This window comes from Paramormyrops kingsleyae, chromosome 17, assembly GCF_048594095.1.
Source record: "Paramormyrops kingsleyae isolate MSU_618 chromosome 17, PKINGS_0.4, whole genome shotgun sequence".
Classification (NCBI taxonomy): Eukaryota; Metazoa; Chordata; class Actinopteri; order Osteoglossiformes; family Mormyridae; genus Paramormyrops; species Paramormyrops kingsleyae.
This window is the reverse complement of record NC_132813.1, coordinates 11,046,146-11,067,545: the sequence shown is the minus strand read 5'-3', so window position 1 is coordinate 11,067,545 and position 21,400 is coordinate 11,046,146. Positions and strand designations below refer to the sequence as shown.

At 39.0% G+C, this 21,400-nt stretch overlaps 1 protein-coding gene across 2 annotated transcripts; it reads right to left on the bottom strand.

The window, feature by feature from the left end:
- Positions 1-4,598: 4,598 nt before the first annotated feature.
- LOC111844112 (uncharacterized) lies at positions 4,599-20,955 on the bottom strand. 2 transcript variants are annotated; one of them, XM_023812271.2, is made up of 2 exons: positions 20,838-20,955; positions 4,599-8,755 (listed from the first exon to the last, which is right to left on the bottom strand). In XM_023812271.2, exons 1-2 carry the CDS (start codon positions 20,952-20,954, stop codon positions 5,024-5,026), a joined length of 3,849 nt encoding a protein of 1,282 aa, XP_023668039.2. In that variant the 5' UTR covers position 20,955; the 3' UTR covers positions 4,599-5,023. The 2 variants fall into 2 exon arrangements, with proteins under 2 accessions (XP_023668039.2, XP_023668041.2); XM_023812273.2 differs by lacking the exon at positions 20,838-20,955 and adding an exon at positions 10,770-10,842.
- Between the last annotated feature and the right edge of the window lie 445 nt (positions 20,956-21,400).

Genomic DNA, 21,400 nt, shown 5'->3' with positions numbered 1-21,400 from the left:
AAATATTTTGTGTTCAAAATATTTTCTTGTTTAAAAATAAACAGATAATAGAGTTAATAGTTAATAGATGCACTATAGGCGATGCATAAATACACTTGAAAATCAGTTTTATATGGGCTATTATGCGAAATCATTCCGAACAGAAGATGTTATGCTGAAGACTGACTTTCAATAGCTAGCCTGCAGTAGTGTTATGAAATAGAATTGTTTTATTTTTTTAGTAAGACTGCACTCTTTCTAAGAGCAATAAGATGCAATAAACAAATCATAGAAATATTAACCAAAATATGTATTGAATACAAAATTACTCTCTGGTACTAATTGTACAAATGTGTTTGGGCAGAAAAATTACAATTGACGTTATCACAGGAAACGAAAACAAAGAGCCATATATATATATATATATATATATATATATATATATATATATATATATATATATATACACACACACACACACACACACACACTCTAGGATGTTATGTAAAGATAAGAGGAACAACAGGAATGCAGAGCTGATATATTTTTTGTCCTCAAGAAACACTGCTTGTGTCTTTAATATGCATGCATGCTCTCAGAAGGAGTTTAAATGCGAAATTACGGATTATGTTAGCAAACAGATTTAATGTCGGAGGTCATTCTGGTGATCAAAGCTGACATGATGCATGGATACACAAAGAAAAATGTGTATGTTGCAGGGATACAAACTAGACACTGTGAGCAACATTATGTCTTTTAACCAGGTAGAGTTGGACTGGGATTATAAATCGACCCTGGACTTTGGGGCACCCCACAGCCCCATGGTAAATTTTGGCGACCAGGGTGGAGGGCTGGGGGGAGTACATGATAAATTTCGCCAGCCCACAAACCCAGCAATGCGCAGGGAAAATGCCTGGTATGCCAGATGGTCAGTCCAGTGGCTGTACAGTGCCTGCCAATGAGCACAATCACCATTTTAGCAGTGCGCTAAAAAATAACACTGTGCCATCCATCTCAGTGAAGGCAGGCAGGAGGGCTGTCTCCGGACGTGAACACAACAGCATCAAAAAACGGTGCTATAAATACCAGTGAGACAAAAGTGCACAAGCTTCAGTGTAGCACCGGGTGGGCAAACGGACTTCCTCTGAAATGATGTGTTTACTATGAAAAAAGAAGGAATACTGAATGAACTTTCTAAGATTGTGTAATTCATATCTCCTTTTATGTATTACAGGACTGCAATAAAGTAGCATTTTAGCTCATTTTTTGAAATTTGAAATAATGAATAACTGTATTTGCCTTAAGGCTGGTTCTGTACATGCATTATGTCTAAGATGCTATTACAGTGTTACAGAAATGTCTCTTAATACTGTATAAGTGTGTGTGTTTTGTATACATATATGTATAATAATAATAATTTAAAGATATACAATTTATAATAGCATGTAATATATTATTGCCTGTATAGTGCCCTGTGATGGATTGGCACCCCATCCTGGGTTGTACCCTGCCATGTGCCCGTAATTTCTGGGATAGGCTCCAGACCCCCCACAACCCTGCATAGGACAAGTGGGTGTAGAAAATGGATGGATGGATTATATTGCATAATAACATATTGTATAACTTTGTCGAAATATACGGTAAGTGAAAATATCTGCAAGGTATCATTGTCAGATTTCACTAAGAATATTCCAAATTCATATTCAAATAAATTCAAATGATGAATGGAACCAATGGATCACTCTGACAAGAAATACTAGGAAGTTGTCTTTAAATGTGATTTATTAGCCGAGCTAGAGCCAACTCTCAAACTATTTTGCAGTTCAAGAGTTAAGTTTAGGGAAAACACTGTTACATTTGACTCTGAGATATGCCGATGGTCGCTCACCTCCAGCTCTTCGTGACCTTCTGCTCCATTGTTTGTCTGAGTTGGTTGTGTTCTTCACTCTCCTGTAGACTCAGGAAGAGGTGTTACCTCAGGTTTGAGTTTCCTGTAAATATCTGGGTTCACTGAGTAACATCATACCTCTCTTATCAAACAAAGCATATTGCCTCCTTCATTTGCGTCTCTACACTGAACTCCTGAACTGGTTATTCAAAGACCGTCTGTCAGTCAGAGGGACTGCTGCTATGACACCTAATTTCTCAGTGTCCAGAAGGACACAATATTTCAAAAGTCAATGTTTAAAACACTAACAGCACAATTAAGTTTAATATATATTCTTTTCATAGTTATAATTTCTTAAGTGCTACAATATAAATGTATCTATAGTGCATTACAAATGAGAGCTTCATAGAGCATTCATAATGCATAATAAACATGGCTATAATGTGTTATGCCTTTTTATAAATTTTTTACTCATGTTTATAATACTTCATGAATACATTATAATGTGTTATGAATGTGTTCATTGATTCTTGTAGACATGACATACATAGAAGGTGTTACCAAACTTTATTCTAACATAAATGGAAATAGAAGCATCCTTAGATAGCTTCTGGTTAATAATTGTCCACACTGGAGAATTAGTGATAATAATTAAACGTGTCATCATTTCTAAAATTGTTTTTTATAATTTGTTTAAAGTTGCAAAGATGTAAACATAGATATAAAAGATGTAAAGTTGTAAACATCTTGAAGCATTATAAATGGCAATAAATAACACTCCCATCTGGAAAACAGGTGTACTTTAGTAGAATTCTTCCTGCTTTGTTATGATGAAATATCTAGTAATTAAAGGTGTCAGAAATAAGTTTGAATGAGTTCAAGATATCTGCCATCGCTGCCCTTTTGCTTATCCGTACGCTCTCGAGGGACCCGTGGGCCATCTTGTGTTTATAAGAAAAATTCCTTCCTTTGTTTACCTTCTCCAAGACCTTCTGACGTTCTCCAGCAGCAGAAATAGCAAAAGACATGTCACTTAGATTAAAACAGCTTTCCTTTACTTGACAGCAGTGCATCCTGAATACCACCTTCCCCAAAGAAGGTCAGGAAGCAGTGATAGTTCTCTCCCCCTGCATGTCCTCTGCTCAGTAGATACAGGGCCTGTCCTCAGAATTTGCTGTTACATACTCAACCTTGACCTAGAAAATCTATCATGTAAACTGTTGCCATTACTTCTAAGTACAAAACTTTTTTTTTTCAGAACATCAACATTATCAATCAAGTAGACTTTTGTTCCATTTGTTCAGAATCGGGCGACTTTATTTTCTTATATGATTATCCTTATCTGACCTCCAAGCCACAAGTCTGGTCAAAAAGTATATTTTGATAAGCTGGAAGTACTAACTTAATTAAATGAATAATAAACCACCTATTGTTTGATGAGAACAAAAACACATAAAATATGTAAACCATCTTTTTGACCTGACAGTAATTCTTTAATAAAAATGACACAAGTCAGCATATTGTTTATGTACTTATTTCAATGTTATCATTTTGGCCTCTGTATGGTGGGTTTTTTAATGATCCACAGAGCTGTGCTGTCTGTAATTTGAGCTCTGGGTAGGGCTTACCTTGGCGAACAGGTCTGTGCGAAGAGACCAGACCAGCTACCATTCAACAAAGACCCCCAATGAAAGATGCTATCAGGTTTACCCTGCCTGGAACTGGTTTAGAAACACCCATCCCTGGAGCCAAGTCCTGGGGGGACTTTCATTGGTGAATAGGGCTGCCCATGTAACCCAGCCAGACATAGCCGATAATGGCTATTATGGGGCTACATATATAAACCCTTATATCTGCTGCCCTTCCCCTTCACTTTATCGTGAAACCCTCCCTCTGTTATTGCAGTCCTACTGTACGTTGCACTGTAGTCCTGGGAGAATGCTATTCTGTGCCAGTTTATACCTGTGCATGGATGGTATGACTATAAAGCCCATTTGACTTGACTTGAGCCATCTTGTGGGCTCACCACCTGCAAAATGGAAGGTGGGGTTTAGTGCAGTGCCATCTGAGTGGCAGGCCAGTGTGGGTGGATGGATGGATGGATGGATTGAGACAAGCACAGAAAATTATGGTAGAAAAAATCTGAATCCCAGCCCCAGCTTCTCCTCTTAATATTCAGTTTTTCTCCAGGTAAAGTTCTCCTTTGGTGTGAGGTACTTTTTTGTATGTTCATTTTTGAATATATAAGTAAACTCATATGAGGTGAAATTCAGTCATTTTTAAATTGTCAACCAGCTACAAAAACGCACACCTTCTGCGTCTATATATGGTGCTGAATGACAGCATGATTAAAATGTGAATAATTTAATTATGTTTCTGATTTGTTACGTATTTGCAAATATAGCTTGATGAATGCTGAGAAACACTGGATGGAAATCGAGGCCTTTTTCATGATCTGCAAACAGTCTTTCCATCACGCACACATCTATCTTTTAGCCGCTTACCTAGCACAGGGTCACAGGGGGCTGATCCCAGGAAAGACGGGGCACAGAACAGGGGAACACGCAGAACAGGGGAACATGTAGAACAGGATGCCCTTCCCACATTTTTTGTTAAATTACATTTTTGTGTTTTTTTTGTTTTTTTTTTTGTAAATGTTTATATAATTATTATGTTTTTGAACAATGTTTTCAGCTGAAAAATAGCTAAAACATATTCCCTCAAAGACTGATTTCTTACAGAAAATTATGTGTTTTATTGTAATTTCAATAGTGATAATCAAGGAGCGACAAAATGAACAGGATGTCATTCGTCTGCGCATTCATGTGCAGATATCCGCTGGTGTTCTGAACACTTTGGTCCTGTGGTTTTTGAAGATGTGCTGAACAACACCACAATGTCTGCAGATCTGTGAATCTGCAATAAACCACACTGGCATCCGCATTTAGGCTCTAAAAATGCGATCTCACCCATTATATTCTTGGTTTTCTATTGAAATCGACTTAACTACCAAAGGACCAGCGGACTTTAACAGGGAATTAAAAGTAACATAGAAAAAGCATGCATTTTAAAAGCTTAGGTTTTACAGTTAGCAACGCAGTTTTGTTTTCTCAACTTACAGGTTACATGAGTAATGATCTACAGTATGTCATGAACTTAAAAGTCAGAAGCCCAGTATAGTGCCATGAGGAACGCCATCGTCTGCGATGATGTCACAGCTGTAATGCGCCATGCAGCTCCACTGCAATGCCTTGAGAACGATGAAGGGAAAAGGCCTGCCTGCGACAGGGATGTATTGACAACAGAGCATTTTGGATGGTCTTGCAGCTTTAGGGAATATTTCTTGACCCAACTGCTAATGTACACTATTGAGCTGCAGTTGCAGTCCCAATGGTTCCCATCCAGATGAATGGCCCTGAGTTTCTTTAGAGGCTCCAGTGTCCCATTTGCCAGGATCTTGAGGTGGTTGTTTTTAAGGAATAGCTCGTGAAGGTGGTTAAGGTTCTGAAAGAGCTCAGACGGAAGCCACCTAAGCTGATTATTATCCAAGTCGAGGTCGCGAAGCCTTGCTAGAGGAGCAAATATACGTTTTGGCAGCGATGTCAACTGATTGTTATTGAGGAACAGCTTTTGAAGATTTACCAGTGAGTAGAAGGTACCAGGCTGGAGCTCCTTAAGGTGGTTAAAACTCAGTTGCAGCTCCTTGAGTTTTACCATGTTCTTGAAATTGTCTGAGCTCAGTGTGGTTAGGAAGTTGTTGTCTAAATCAAGGATTTTAAGACTCTGAAGGTCTTCGAGTAAACCCATTGGGAGCTCCCTTATTGAATTCATGTTAAGTGTAAGCTCTTTTAAGCTTCTGAGGTCAGTGAACATTGTGGGTTGGAGGAATGTCAATAAATTGTTATTCAGTTGCAGTTTCCTGAGTTTCTTCAAATTATTAAAGACATTACTAGGGAGAGATGTGATGCTGTTATGATCTAGCTGCAGTGCTTTGAGATGACAGGTTTTCTGAAAGATTTTGCTGGGAATGGTTGACAAGTTATTGTTATCCAAGTAAAGACGCTTGAGTATTTTGAGTCCAAAGAACAGAGACGGAGGAAGGTTTGAAAGTTTATTGTTATTCAGCTGCAGTTCACTGAGCATATTTGTGTTTTGGAAAATTTCAGGAGGTATCTGAGAAATGTTGTTGCTGTCCAGGTTCAGTTCCTTAAGCATTGTTAAGTTATCAAACAAACCTACTGGAAGAATGCAGAGCTCATTATGGTAAAGGTCTAATATTTCCAGTTTGTCCTGTGCTTGGAATAACTCTGAAGGAAGGGACTGAATCTTATTGTAACTCAGATCCAGCTTACCTAGCTGGAATAAACCTGTTAGGGCACTTTCAGCTATGCTTATGAGGTTATTGTTGCTCAGATCTAGGGTCTGTAGTGACCTCAGACTTGCAAAGGCACTTTCTGGGATGCTGTTGAGAAGGTTCTTTTGCAGATACAGGCTTTGCAGTTGGGCGAGATCCTTGACAGCAGCCACTGGCACAGACACAAGCATGTTGCTGCTAAGATCCAGATGTCGTAACTTCACTGCACCCTTCAGTGTTCCATTTCTCAAACTACTAAGCCTATTTCTGGCTAAAATTAAATGTGTTAGATTTGTGTTGTTTTCAAATATGCTCTCCTCCATATTCTCTGTTGTTGTGATGTTATGTGGACTTAAAGTGATAAGGAGGTTATCTTCCAGATGGAGTACCTGAAGATTTTGAAGATTTTTAAGCAAACCAGCTGGGAGCCTTTCTACCTTGTTCATATTGAGTGAAAGCTCTTTCAGACCCTGGAGGCTGAGGAATAAGGTGCGTTGGAGGATGTTTAAGAGATTGTTGTTGAGTTTAAGCGTCCTGAGATTGCTCAAGTCTTGAAAGATGAAGGCGGGAAGACTGCTAAAGTAATTATGCTCTAACCGCAGCTCCAAGAGGTTAACGGTTTTATTGAAAATATTAGGGGGCAATTTGGAGATTTTGTTAAATTGCAACTGAAGATCCTTTAGCATTGTCAGGTTGTCCAACAAAGTGTCTGGCAGAATGCTTAGCTCATTATGGTTAAGCTTCAACATTTCTAGTTTGTTCTGGTCTTGGAATGAATCAGGAGGAACTAACTTAATCTGATTAAAACTGAGATCCAATCTGCCCAATTGAAACAGTCCTTCTAGGGCTCTCCCCGCTATGCTTATGAGGTTATTATTGCTTACATCCAGGGTCTGTAGTGACCTCAGACTTGCAAAGGCACTTTCTGGGATGCTAGTGAGAAGGTTGTTTTGGAGATACAGGTTCTGTAGATGGGGGACATCCTCGAGAGCAGCAGTCGGAACAGATGTTAACTTATTCTTGCTAAGGTCCAGATGACGCAAGCTTACACAACCCTTCAGTGTTCCATTGCTCAAGTTATTGAGCTTGTTTCTGGACAAAATTAATTTGGTCAGAGCTGTCGTTTTGTCAAACATGGCATTTTCCAGTTCCTCTAAACTGATTACTACTTGACCAGTGTCGACTGGGATTAGAGCGGTCAAAACATTTTTGTCCAAATCAAGTAACTTAAGATTGTGCAGGTCTTTAAGTAACCCTGCTGGGAACCTCTTTATCTTATTTGTATTTAGGTAAAGCTCTTTCAGGCTCCTGAGGCCAGTGAATAGAGAGGGGTGAAGGATAGATAAGAGATTGTTGTTGAGTTTCAGGATTCTGAGTTTTCTCAGGTTTTGGAATATGGTGGCAGGTAGAGAGCTAATATTGTTGTGGTTCAGCTGCAACTCCTTTAGGTGTTTTGTTTTCCAAAAAATGTCAGGGGGAATGTTAGAGATTTTGTTATGCTCCAGCTGAAGTTCCTTTAACATTGTCAGCTGGTCAAACAAACCATTGGGCAGAATTTTCAATTCGTTGTGAAAAAGTTCTAATACCTCCAACCTTCCTTGATCCTTGAATGTGCCAAAATGAAGAAACTGAAGTTTATTGAAACTGAGTTCCAGAATACCCAGTTTAAACAATCCTCTAAAGGCTCTGTCAGCTATATTACCCAGAAGATTATTACTTAGATCCAAGGTCTGCAGTGACCCAAGGCTTGCAAAGGCATTCTTTGGAATACTGGTGATACGGTTCTTATGGAGATAGAGACTCTCAAGTTGCGGGGTATCCTGGAGAGCAGCCACTGGTATAGACGTAAACTGATTGCTGCTAAGGTCCAGGTGACATAGACTCACAGCACCCCTCAGTGATCCATTTGTCATGGTCCTGAGTTTGTTCATGGACAAAATTAATTTTCTCAAATTAGTGGCATTCTCAAACACGCCCTCCTGCAGCTCTTCTATGACATTGCCACTGAGATGAAGTACAGAAAGTTGAGAAGCTCCCTCCAGTGCCCCAGGGTACAGACTGTGGATCTGGTTCAGGCTAAGAATGAGTGTTGACAGGTTCTGCAATCCCTGAAGCGAACCAGGCGGCAGAGTCTGAATGTCATTATCACTGAGATCCAGTAGAGTAAGCTGAGAAATATTGAAATATTGCTGCCGGACTGGGAAAAATGCTTTCAAACCATTAGTCTTAAGAAAAAGCTTTGTGAGAGCCCTCATCTCTGGAAAGACAAAGCTGGAAAATACCGAAGTGTTGAGTTTGTTCTTCGTAAGATCCAAAACCTGCACTTCTTCCAGTCCATGGTTTGGAAGAGAATGGATTATGTTGTTAGAAAGGTAAAGATGTTTGGTTTCAGGTGGTAGGGGTGGGATCTCTGTGAGCCCTTGGTCTTGACAGATGACAGTGAAGTTTTCTACACATTTACACTGATCGGGGCAAACTGCTACCACTGGGACTAGAGCCAGAATAACACTCAGGATTTCCAGCATGATCAAGCACTGCAAAGAAAGAACATGGTCATTTTAGAAAAGAACAGAACAATATAGTTAATCCCTACATCTTCCAACCTCTTAGCCAGTATAAGGAGGCCATGGAGTCTATCTTAGAGTACATAAGGCACAAGGAAAGCCTAAACACTGGTTGGGATGGAAATATAATTAAATTAACTCAATTTAATTTCCATTCATTTTACACAGTTGTCCCATTTTCTTTATTAATATACAATGTTTTACTTGGGTAAAGCTAAAGCAATAATTCTGTTTATATGGATAATCATCTTAAAACACTGGTTACTCAGCTCAGAAGACAACTGCTATATGAGTTTTGAAAGTATTATTTTTATACCAATAAATAATGTCCTATCAGTAATGCAGATTCAGTTGCCGTTTTTTTTTAATAGAGCGCAGTACATATCAATGTACTAAATGCAAATTCTGTTTGCATTGCAGAATTGCCCAGCCTAGACAATAAGGATGCATCAGTTACATTTTCGGCAACAAAAACAATCCCATGGCTTAGAAATTGCTCTGTAAATGCCATTATATGACAGAAAAATAGGGCAATAAGCAAACAGCAGTGCTGCGCTCTAGACCTTGTGTATTAGCTTGCTAGCCTACTTGTGGCGTTCTAGTTCATTTCAGCAGGCAGCTCAGGCGGCGGCATCTTGGGGTTGGTCATGTATGGAAGCCTTCATTAGCGACACATCAGGCTGGCTACTCCTGTTCCTAAGGGCAATTTTAATTTCTATCAGCTAAATGTAGCTGTTTTACAGCCACTGAGCCTGTAAAAGGGAGAACCGACTGGTGAACTAGACGTTGAATATTATATGCATCACAGCCGCTGGTTCTGCTTTTGTTTTTTTAGCATTGGGCGTGCACACACACACACACACACACACACACGCTGTCACCCCTGTCAGCTACCATCACTAATTCTGTGGGGGATCACTGTTCATAAATTAAGGGTGGAACGGTTCTGAAACCGAGAGCGAAACCGTGATACAAATGTTTACAATGTCGTATTGTAGTTCCAAAAGACAGAACCGCAATATTCCCCCAAACTCACCCTGCTACTGCAGGTGTAGCTTATTGAGCTGTCATTATGTTACTAAAATTCATTTCATTTCACAGTTAACACTATAACACATGTAAATGACAAAAATATTATTCTATTTAAATTAACTGCAACCTGTAAATTTGTAAATATTACGCACTACTAGGGCTGTGACGGTACACGTATTCGTCATGTATTGTTACTATTTCAGGTTTTTTTGTATTTTCAAATTACAAATTACTTGTATTTTAATTAAATAAATTTTGTCACACCAGTGTTTTGAATTTCTTGTGTTGCATTTAATGAGCAAGTATTTGTAATTCGTGAGAAGATACTTTTTGATGCATTTGTACCCATCTCCGGCCGATATAAACAAAAATATAGGATCAAACCTTACATCTTCACGTCTTGTAAAAATCAGTATAAAATGGAAATGGGCTCATAATCTTGAACTTTCGAAGGAACCACCTTGGTCAGTCAAAACACAATCGACCATGAGGTAAAGCTATGTAATCTTTAAGGCATCCTTTCCCTTATTACAGCTAAACAATACAATAAAATAAAATAAAAGAGATACTGAACATAATGGTTTATCATGTGTCTTTAAAAGAAAATGCAAGATCCATCTGAGGCCCAAGCTGCTATCTGTAATAAAAACAGTTTCCAATATAGCTCTCAATTACTTGCCTATTTAAATTTTAAGTACTATTAAGCACATCTGGTAAATACAAGCTGACATTGCTACAACACTCTGTGCTATTGGAAAAAACATTCACATAATAAATGAATTATAATTTAACAACAAATATATTACATTAAGCAGTCCAGAAAAGAGAAATAGTCAAATACAGTATGTATACATGAATGCCGACCACTACCATGCTAGGTATTACCAAGTGACACAACTTTGTACTAGATACACAGTTATGGAATATAAATAGGTAGATATTACCCACTCACCGAGGCTGATGTCAGGCAAGGTCTGAACAAAGTTAAAATGCATTGTACACTGCATAAGTTGGTCAAAAACCACTTTTTGCACGACAGGAAATAATGTTGACGGTGGAGGTTTTCTTAGAATGCTGGACGAAAACCCCTAAGTCTGCAAAACACCTGCGGATGTGAAGCATTCAACCTATTAAATTCTTAATCTGTGTCAAATCCATGCTTTCGTTCTACTCATTAATGAAAACCTTGCAGGACTCTCATAGTAGAAAACATAACTGATGAGTGCTTAGAAACCAAAAAGATGGGGAATTTCATGTAAATTTGCTTTTCAAAATATCTATATAATTGTTTTGTAGGCCTAGCTCACCGCACCATTGTGTTTGTGGGACAGGAAGAATAAGCTTTGTAGCATGAGGTTTTCATAAGGTATGTAGAACAGCTAGCTGATCTAGAGTGACTAGTTATATTCATGATCTTTACATTTGCTGTTTGGTTTGAGGTTTCTCAAGATGACTGTGTTGCTCTCTGAGTCTCTAAGACGAGCCTCGGTCCAAACAAACAGCTGCACGTTTGCAGGTTTAATGGGTCACTGACAGTGAACTGTCAGAAAACTCTTACATTAATGTTGTTTGTAGCTTGGGGATGTTCCTCGGGGTCCATTTCTGTACCTTAAAAGGTACATTTACCTACAGCTAAAGGTACAACTGGCAGACCCTAGAGGGTACAGCCCCAGTGACAAGTAATTATATCATCAAAAGTACAATTTGGTACTTTTCTTCTGACAGTGAGGAAGCTCTGTTGTATGAGATTACATCAGAGTTCTCCAGTTCTAGTCCTGGAAGGCCAGTCTGCAGATCTCTCTGTTTAAACTGTGCTGCAGACTGGGTCTCCAGGACCGCAACTGGGAACTGTGACTCACACACACTCACGTGTTTGTGTGGGTTTGAGTAACTGATTTTAAACTGTGGTTTATTTTCTTAATTTCATTTTGCATGTATTTTCTTTAGCTGGCACTTTTGTCCAAAGTGATGCACAAGGCAAATACATTTTTACCACCAGATTAATTTGCCAGTTTAACTCAGAGATGCTGTTTGTGAATATTTGTGCAGGAAAGCCACAAAACACAAGCAAAACATGCAAACCCAACACACAGAGCAGAGGAAGGATTTGAACCTCCAACACAGGAAGTGTGAGAGAGTGGGGGTACCCACTAAGCCAGGGGTGGGCAATCTTATCCACAAAGGGCCGGTGTGTATGCAGGTTTCTGGGATAACCTGTAGGTCAGCTGTTCAAACCCAGGTGTGAGGACTCCTCAGCCAATCAGTCTTCTAATCAGTAATCTAACGAGGGAGTTGCAGCAAAAACCTGCATATATAGCAGCCCTTTCTGGGTACGATTACCCATCCCTGCACTAAGCCATGGTACTTCCAGCTTTAAGCTACTTTTACCCAAGCAATTTAAAATTATGACCATGCCCTGCCAAAGCCCCCCTCCGTCCATCTTATATCCGGGGGGGGGGGGAGCTTATCCCAAGCATCACAGAGCACAGCTACACGCTGAACAGTCACAAGCCTTTCCTGTGTTATTAGATATTTATGTTTGTAGGTGATCAGCACGTGTCACTCTTGGAATTTGGCCCCCAAATAAATGGGGAACCCGGCAATAGATCTTATATGACATTTATAATAAAACATAAGATGTATAACAAATAAATCTGAAGCTTTTAAATATGCAATTACAATCTGAAATTCCCTGCTGTATTCCCTATTGATTTTGTGTATATAGTAAAATGCTCACTGTCATGCTTTCAGCTTGTGAAGTCAAACAGGGCCAAATCGGAATTGTCCATTTCGTCAAAGAAGGCAGCTGGGAACTCCCATCAAGGACATAGTGTATGCTGGTTCTTTCCTCATTACTCTGCCATTTGTTATCCTTATTTGTTTATTCTTGCTGGCATTTGATTTGCGGTATTTCGGGATGTAGGAATACTTATTTAGCTAGGGCCAAGTCTGGGATAGGCATCCGTGCTCTTGTGTTGTTGTTCCTGGCGTCGTGTCCAAGGTGCCTCCCTGGCATAGGCCCTGGGTTCCCCAAGATTGTTCCCAGACTCACTGCAACAATGCATGAAAATAAGCTTATATGAATGATGGATGGATGCATGGCCATTAATTATGGGGGGTGGGGAGTTCTAACTCCCCCAATAATCATAACCAGGCAATACAACCCCCCCCCCTCCCAAATAATCATATTGTCATGATCAATGGGTGTGGACCTCAATCCCCTAGTGTTCAATCCAAAGTCACACCCTTGGCTGAATGTATTCTATTTGACAGCAGTATCGTTTGTTACTGTCATATATAAAAGCTCAGTACTGGGCTAAGGAAAAGAACTTGCAAGGTCCCCACTATGTTGGGGGAGGGGGGGCATTTCAGTGACAAACCAAAGTCAGTTAAGTTGTGTTATGGAGTCTCTTCATATACCCAACAATAAGGTTACTGGGGATGCGGAAAAAGCATGTACTGTACACCTACTCATACTCATCTATCCATCCATCCATCAAGCCCATCCCAGTCATCACAGGACACAGGGCTGGGGTACACCCTGGATAGGATGTTATTCCATCACAGGGCACACTCATACACAAACATATTCTATGAGCAATTAAGAGAGACTTCAATTAGCCGAACTGAGGAAATCTGTGTAACCTGGGGAGAACATGCAAGCTCTTCACATGGAGCAGGGGTGGTAATGAGGCAAAGCTACCAGTTTGCATTTCCCAAATGCTTGATGACCGTATCTCCTTTCTTTGTCACAACTTGTCTTCTATACCAGAACTAATCTTAAAAGTTACAGGTGCTGTAAAGTTATTAAATCTTTCACTCGGACCATAGTATGGACATTAAGTTGTGCTGTGGGACATTGATCCACCCCCTGTTCAGGGCAATTACTGGCCATTAGCTGTGCCTGGTTAGCGGAGTTCATTTTCAGGCCTACCCTGAGGAAGCTGAGTGGTGATGATCGCCCCCTGCTGGTGCACGGTGGATTTTCAGCGGGCTTTTGCTTCACAATACTATTATGATGTATCTAGTCGTGAAATGGAGAAGGTCTATGTAACCTTACCCTGAAACAGAAGTAGCTGCCTCCAAGTCTTAGTTATATTTATTTTTAGTAGTAGTACTATTATCATAATATTTCATTATTATTACTAATACTTTTATTACAATTACTATTGTTATTAATTATTATTATTATTACTGCTGTGTGTGATGTCTCCTCACACTGAACCACCTGTGTGAACATATTGTATTTTTTAATGCCCCTTCTTACTCTGCTCTTACGTTGTGTGTATTGTCTGATCCTGGGTATAATCTGTCACTGTTTTCTTTCCAGGTGTCAGTCATGGTTGCCAATCTCTCATCACATGTGGTTTCTATGCATCTTGTTTCCAAGTTTGCCCTTTTCTTAGATGGCGTATTGCATCTTGTTTTGTGGTTTTGGTTAAGCCTCGCTTCACTTCTGTGTCTGTGGTCTTGGTTAGCCGGAATTCCACAGCTAGTGTGCCGTGCAGCCAGCGTCTTATCTAGGGTTTGAGGTGTTTGTACTTCAGTCATATCACCTGGTCCCTGTGCCCTACTTTCTCTTATGCTCCATGCTTGAGTTTGCTTCTCATACACCTCATCCTGGAGCAGCTCATCCTGGAGCAGCTCATCCTGGAGCAGCTCATCCAGCCGGCGGCCCCAAGTCCCACTGGTTACCGGTGTGCTGTGGTCTCAGGGATCATAGGGCGGAAAACCAGAATTTCTAAACGGACAGCCAGGTTCAGAATACTTTATTTTGGACTCTCTTTGTTGGTGACGTTAATGCATGTGCTGTACCTAAACTTTCTGAATTTTAATAATGAGGGATATAAAAGAATTTTAAGCCACTACATACAGCATAAAATGCTGTGAAAACCGCCTATAAGAAGAAGGAAATATGGTACCACCGGGACATTGTAAAAATCAGGATGTTCCTCCAGAATTAACGACCAGGAAGGAGAAAGCTTATCAGAGGGGCTACCAAGAGCCAAACAGCTATCTTAAAGGAGTTGCAGAATTTTATGGAAGTAACTGGCCACTCCTATCAGTTCACACAATTTCTTAGCTGTGGGGAAGCATGTCTTTCCTTCATAAATCAAAACCTTACATAATAACCTTGTTCCCGTACCTTGGCCTTCCCTCCAGACACTCACGCCCTCCCTACATCCCACAAACAGGTAAACCGTGGGAAAATGTCATGCTCAGATGAGACCAAGGAAGAAATTTTTTACCTTAATTTCAAAAATTATGCTAGTTACAAACCCACAACAGCACATTACAACATAAACACGGTAACTAATATCAAAGCTGTGGGAGCATTATACCGTGGGAATGTCTGTGGATACTGGGGTTCTGGATAGAAGGGATATTTAATAGCTCAAAATACTGTATCTAAATATTTTGGTGCAAAACTTGCAGCCCTCTGCAAAGAAGCTAAAACGAAAGAACAATTTCAATCTTCAGCTTGACAATAACTGAAGAGTAATGTCAGCTGAACAAAGGAAAGCTTAATAAAGGAAGATCAATGTCCTGGAATGTCCCAGGCAGAAGCCAGAATTCACTCCTACTCCTACAGAACAACAGTGGACTGATGGCTGTCCACATACAAAGAAAAATGGACTACAATAGCAAAGATGAATACCTACCCAAACAATCTTACTGCTGGAATCAAACCAAAAAATGTTAAATGGCATGGACACTTAAATACATTTTCAATGTGTTTTTTCCTTAAAATGATCCATTGGTACACCGACCACTGGCAGTGTGATGTCATCATTGCTGCAGGAACTGGTTAACCTGCTTCTGTAGCTGAGCTGTGAAATCCTGTTTTTTTTAAATTGCTTCGTTTTGTTTTATTTCAGTTCAGTTTATTTAACTGGTCTTAAAGTCTCAAAAAGCCTAAGATTTACAGTATATGTGTGTAATATATTTGTTTATGTTTCAGATGTTAAAAGTCAATTTGCTACTTACTTTTAACATTGGAATTCTGATCACGGGTAGAATGAGCGATTGTGGGTCAGCGAGTGCAGCAGGAGGGAGAGCGACAGAAGGGGGAGGGAAAGAGATAGAGGTTAGCAAATTCTATCTATAAGTTAATATCTGTCCTTGATGTTATTCATAACAAAAAAAAATGGTCAAATGATGGATAACGGAGATACAGGGATACAGAAGCGATTACAAAAGACGAAGACTTACATGTGTGATTTTCAGAATGTGCAGTACAGTATGTACTATGTCAGACGTGGTCTCATTCTGAGGTACGAGCATCACCACTGTCGGCATCTTAGGGGCCCACAGTCAGTTCTAAAAAAAGGCGGTATGCATAGTATTGGGGAAATGATGAGATTGAAACTGCATGACTAACTGCAAAAAAGGATGCATTGAGTATAGATATGTAATTTCTTTATTATACCACAGGAGGGAGCCAAAACATTTTTTCTTACAAAATTTCATGTCTTTCAAAACCATCTGTCCATCTATCTTCCAACTGCTTATGCTGAGCAGGGTCATAGGGGGCCCTGGAGCACATCCCAGGCAGGATATGAAACCAGGCTGTTGTATACCCTGGATGGGGTTCCAGTTCATCACAGGGTACATACACACAGGCATATACTCACAATCAGGGTATACATATACACAGCCATTTACTCACAATCAGGGTATACATATACGCAGCCATTTACTCACAATCAGGGTATACATATACACAGCCATTTACTCACAATCAAGGTATACATATACACAGCCATTTACTCACAATCAGGGTATACATATACACAGCCATTTACTCACAATCAAGGTATACATATACACAGCCATTTACTCACAATCAGGGTATACATATACACAGCCATTTACTCACAATCAGGGTATACATATACACAGCCATTTACTTACAATCAAGGTATACATATACACAGCCATTTACTCACAATCAGGGTATACATATACACAGCCATTTACTCACAATCAGGGTATACATATACACAGCCATTTACTCACAATCAGGGTATACATATACACAGCCATTTATTTACAATCAAGGTATACATATACACAGCCATTTACTCACAATCAGGGTATACATATACACAGCCATTTACTCACAATCAGGGTATACATATACACAGCCATTTACTCACAATCAGGGTATACATATACACAGCCATTTACTCACAATCAGGGTATACATATACACAGCCATTTATTTACAATCAAGGTATACATATACACAGCCATTTACTCACAATCAGGGTATACATATACACAGCCATTTACTCACAATCAGGGTATACATATACACAGCCATTTACTTACAATCAGGGTATACATATACACAGCCATTTACTTACAATCAGGGTATACATATACACAGCCATTTACTCACAATCAAGGTATACATATACACAGCCATTTACTCACAATCAGGGTATACATGTACGCAGGCATATACTCATAATCAGGGTCACTGCTAGAGATTTTGGGCCCCATGAAAGTGTATCATATTGGGGCCCTAGCTCAGACCAATCTAATTATGTTCCAAATACAGTCATGGGCCCCTGGAATCATCCTAACTGTCCTCCCCTTTATGGAGCCCCTGCTTACAATCATGGTTAAACTATGGGCAATTTAGAGATACATATTAGCCTATTCCATGTCTGACTTATACTTACTTGTGTTACTAATTAATACATTTTCCTGTTATCCACCATATTGTAATTTCTTGTTATAAATACCACCATAATTTCTACACAGGAAATTGGCTTTTGTTTTACCAGATGATATGAGTTGAATACCAGTTCTCATTAGCTAATGATAGCGATTTACATGAATATCTTTGAATTCAGAAGAGTCACACAAGGATGCGGCCTGGTTGACTACCGGGAGACCTGTTGCAGTTATATCCCACTAGGGGGAGACAGCAAGCCGAAGATGGAAACACCCGACAGTCCCCCAGTAGGAGTAAGGGTTCGTGGCCTTGGAGAGAGAGGTCTGATCTGACCTGCTAAGCATACTGTAACCCTCACCAGCTGAAGCTGTTTAAAGATGAATCAATGGATCCTTAATTGTAGGTGGAACTCCATAAAACTGCAACCTGAGCTGGTATCAGAATGAAGCATTTAACTCTGGAACAGTGAGGTAATAATGCTACTATATTAATATAATCAGTGTCAAATATTGTGGGTTTTTTTAGATCATGCACGTGTATAATAATGATCGTGCTGAGAGTAAAACCAATAAAACTACTTAAAACCGCAAGAAATGCTCTGGGGCATATGTGCGGCTCCGAATTCCATCGCAGGGGGGAGCCAAAAAACAATTTTTTATCAAGCTTTCTCTGAAAACTATTTTAAGCTAAAACAGTTTTCTGAATTTAATTTTTTAAATGATTGTCATAAAAAATTTCAGTTCACCAGCAGAAACGGGGGAATATATCTATCCTAATGTTTTTATAGTAAAGGAAATTTACAGTGAACTAAAATGATTTATATTCACACATATTGTGCAAAATGCTATTAAAAGGAAAAAGTACAATCAGTACGGCAAAGAATAATATGGTGTTGATATTTTAAACAGGTACATACAGAAAGTGGGTGAGCACCTGCCTGCTTTGACCAAACTATTTAATTAATGTAAACTTGTGCGTGAGCTTTAAAGGTTCTGAGCGCCTCCCTTTTAACCTTTAGACAACCTGCGCTTCCAGAAGTCACCGCACAGCCCTGATTATAAATATATAATAAAGGAAAACATGATGGCTCAGTGCTTAGCACCATAGCATCACACCCCCAGAGCTGTGGGTTGGGTTCTCACTCACGGACTGTGTGTACCTGTGTGCCCTGAAATGGTCTGGCATCCCCTCCATGCTGTTCTCTACATTATGCCCAGTGTTCCCAGTTACTGAAAATGGATAGATGGACGGATGGATAACATACACAATAGTAATAAAGTATTGTTAAACATCATAATAAAACTGAAACGAGCAGGGTGCAGAAATTAATGTCTGACCATAAAACTTCCTTAACAGCATCATCATATCAAAGGATCTTTATGCGATTGTTTGTATTGTGATACAATAAGATATATCCATATCGGTGCTAAATTCTGATAACTTGGATCACACACCACAAGTTTTTTTTAATGCATTAGTTTCTAAATGAACCACATATTAGGCTGTTTAAAAATCAATAAAAAGGACCATATGACATCATACACATTCATAGTTGGTTATTGTTATACTGTACTATCTGCAATAATAAACACCTAGCCAAAGGCATTGAGGGACTTTAAATCATAATAAAAGCAACACATCAATGTCCATCCAAAAGGTATCTGTTAGCAATAGCTGTTTTTTTTTGCTAATTTATTTTTTTTATATGTGTAAGTCTACAGTGCATGTATTTTAATTTATACTTTGTTATAGTTATTAATGTTAATATGTGATCAGCTTTACACATTGCATGATTGTACGGCAACACTTGCTGTTTTTAAACGTGCTTTATAAATAAGTCTGAATTTGAATCTGAGTAGTATTTTTGTGCCAGAGTTTCCTGATTTCAGATCAGTAACACATTTTCTGAAAATGTCTCACTTCATCGGTTGTACAGAGAATACTTTGTGAATGACCATTTCCATCCATTCGTTTTCTGTAACTGCTTATCCAGTACAGCATACTGGTGAGCCTGAAGTCCAAATCATGATGCACAAGACAATGACCCCCCAACTGGAATGCCAGTGAATGTAATACTGTAAAATGGGAAACTATAGCGTGGTAACACTTCCTGTGAAGCTGTCTTCTATAATAAGAACATAAGAACATTATATATATATATATATATATATATATATAGAACATAATAATGCATTATAAACACCTTCATAATGTATTACAAAGCATTTATAATGCATTATTACAGTCAGCATGACAGCATCTTCTGTTTACAGTCATAAGGCATTATAATGTTGAGTATAATACTTCATAAGCGCCAATGAATGTCATTTATAAGGCACTATAGATACCTTCATAATGCATTATAATGGTCGGTATAAGAATTAATAAAGCATTATAGCAACTTCTATTGACAGTCATAAGGCATTACAGTGTTGATTATAATACTTCATAAGCGCCAATGAAACTGTCATTTATAAGGCACTATAGATACCTTCATAATGCATTATAATGGTCGGTATAAGAATTAATAAAGCATTATAGCAATTTCTATTGACAGTCATAAGGCATTATAGTGTTGATTATAATACTTCATAAGCTCCATCATCACAAGTACTGATAATCATTCTACCAATTCTACACAAAATGTATAAAATATATAATACCTTGCCTCCTTTTGTGCATATCATGGTGATGGTTTTCTACATATACTTTTCAGCATGGTCACGTGAGGAAGATAATTCTTTTTGTGAAACAGATTATCTTCAGTATCAGCGTTTTTATTGGTTTGTAATTGAATAAAAGACCTGAATTTGTGTCACCATTAGACTGGACAGATGCATGTAGGGACTGCATTAAGGAGCTGAGGTGTTACACCTGTTTGGATTAGAATATCCTTGACGGTCTGTATTTGTTTATATAACCAATGAAGAAAGATCTGGGAACAAATGTAACCTAGTATGAAGTATATATATTACCAGGGGATTATATACTGTTTTTAGCTGTGTTTAAATTATTCAGTAGAATGACAGTTATTTGTGTTTTTTTCATGTTTATTTAAGAAATGTGGTTATTTACAGTAATTTAGCCCACTGCGTTTTATAATAAAATGATGATGATAAGGCTTAAAATCAGCGGATGTGTGCTTATCCTGCCTAGCACGTTGACTGCTGTATTTACAGTACACAGGTCACAGGTCACAGGTCACAAACACAGTCACAAGGGGTAGATAGAATCCTTCAGATTCACAATGTGCAAAAATACACCCTTTGCTGGGAATGAGCCATTCATTAAATATCACTCAGGAAGACTCAGATAGCATGAATGAAATATTACCGGAGGGATTTTGATGAACTCCACCAATCTTCTGTATTCAGGAACATAGGGGTCCAGAGCCTTTTCCAGAGGATACGGGTGCAAGGCAGGGGCACCAAGCCATCGCAGGGTGTACATACCATACACACACACCATACACATACACCATACACACACCATACACACACACCATACACATACACCATACACACACCATACACACACCATACACATACACCATACACACACCATACACACACACCATACACATACACCATACACACACCATACACACACCATACACACACACCATACACATACACCATACACACACACCATACACATACACCATACACACACCATACACACACACCATACACACACACCATACACACACACACATATACACCATTCACACACACCATACACATACACCATACACACACCATACACACACACCATACACACACACCATACACACACACCATACACATACACCATACACACACCATACACACACACCATACACACACACCATACACACACACCATACACATACACCATACACACACACCATACACACA

What these genes read in the sequence shown, in the direction of transcription:
- LOC111844112 (XM_023812271.2), bottom strand. Translation starts at nt 20,954, where the DNA reads ATGTACACCCTGCGATGGCTTGGTGCCCCTGCCTTGCACCCGTATCCT. An exon ending in AGTTCATCAAAATCCCTCCG is followed by an intron (nt 8,756 to 20,837) that starts GTAATATTTCAT and finishes CTTTCTTTGCAG; the next exon opens with TGCTTGATCATGCTGGAAAT.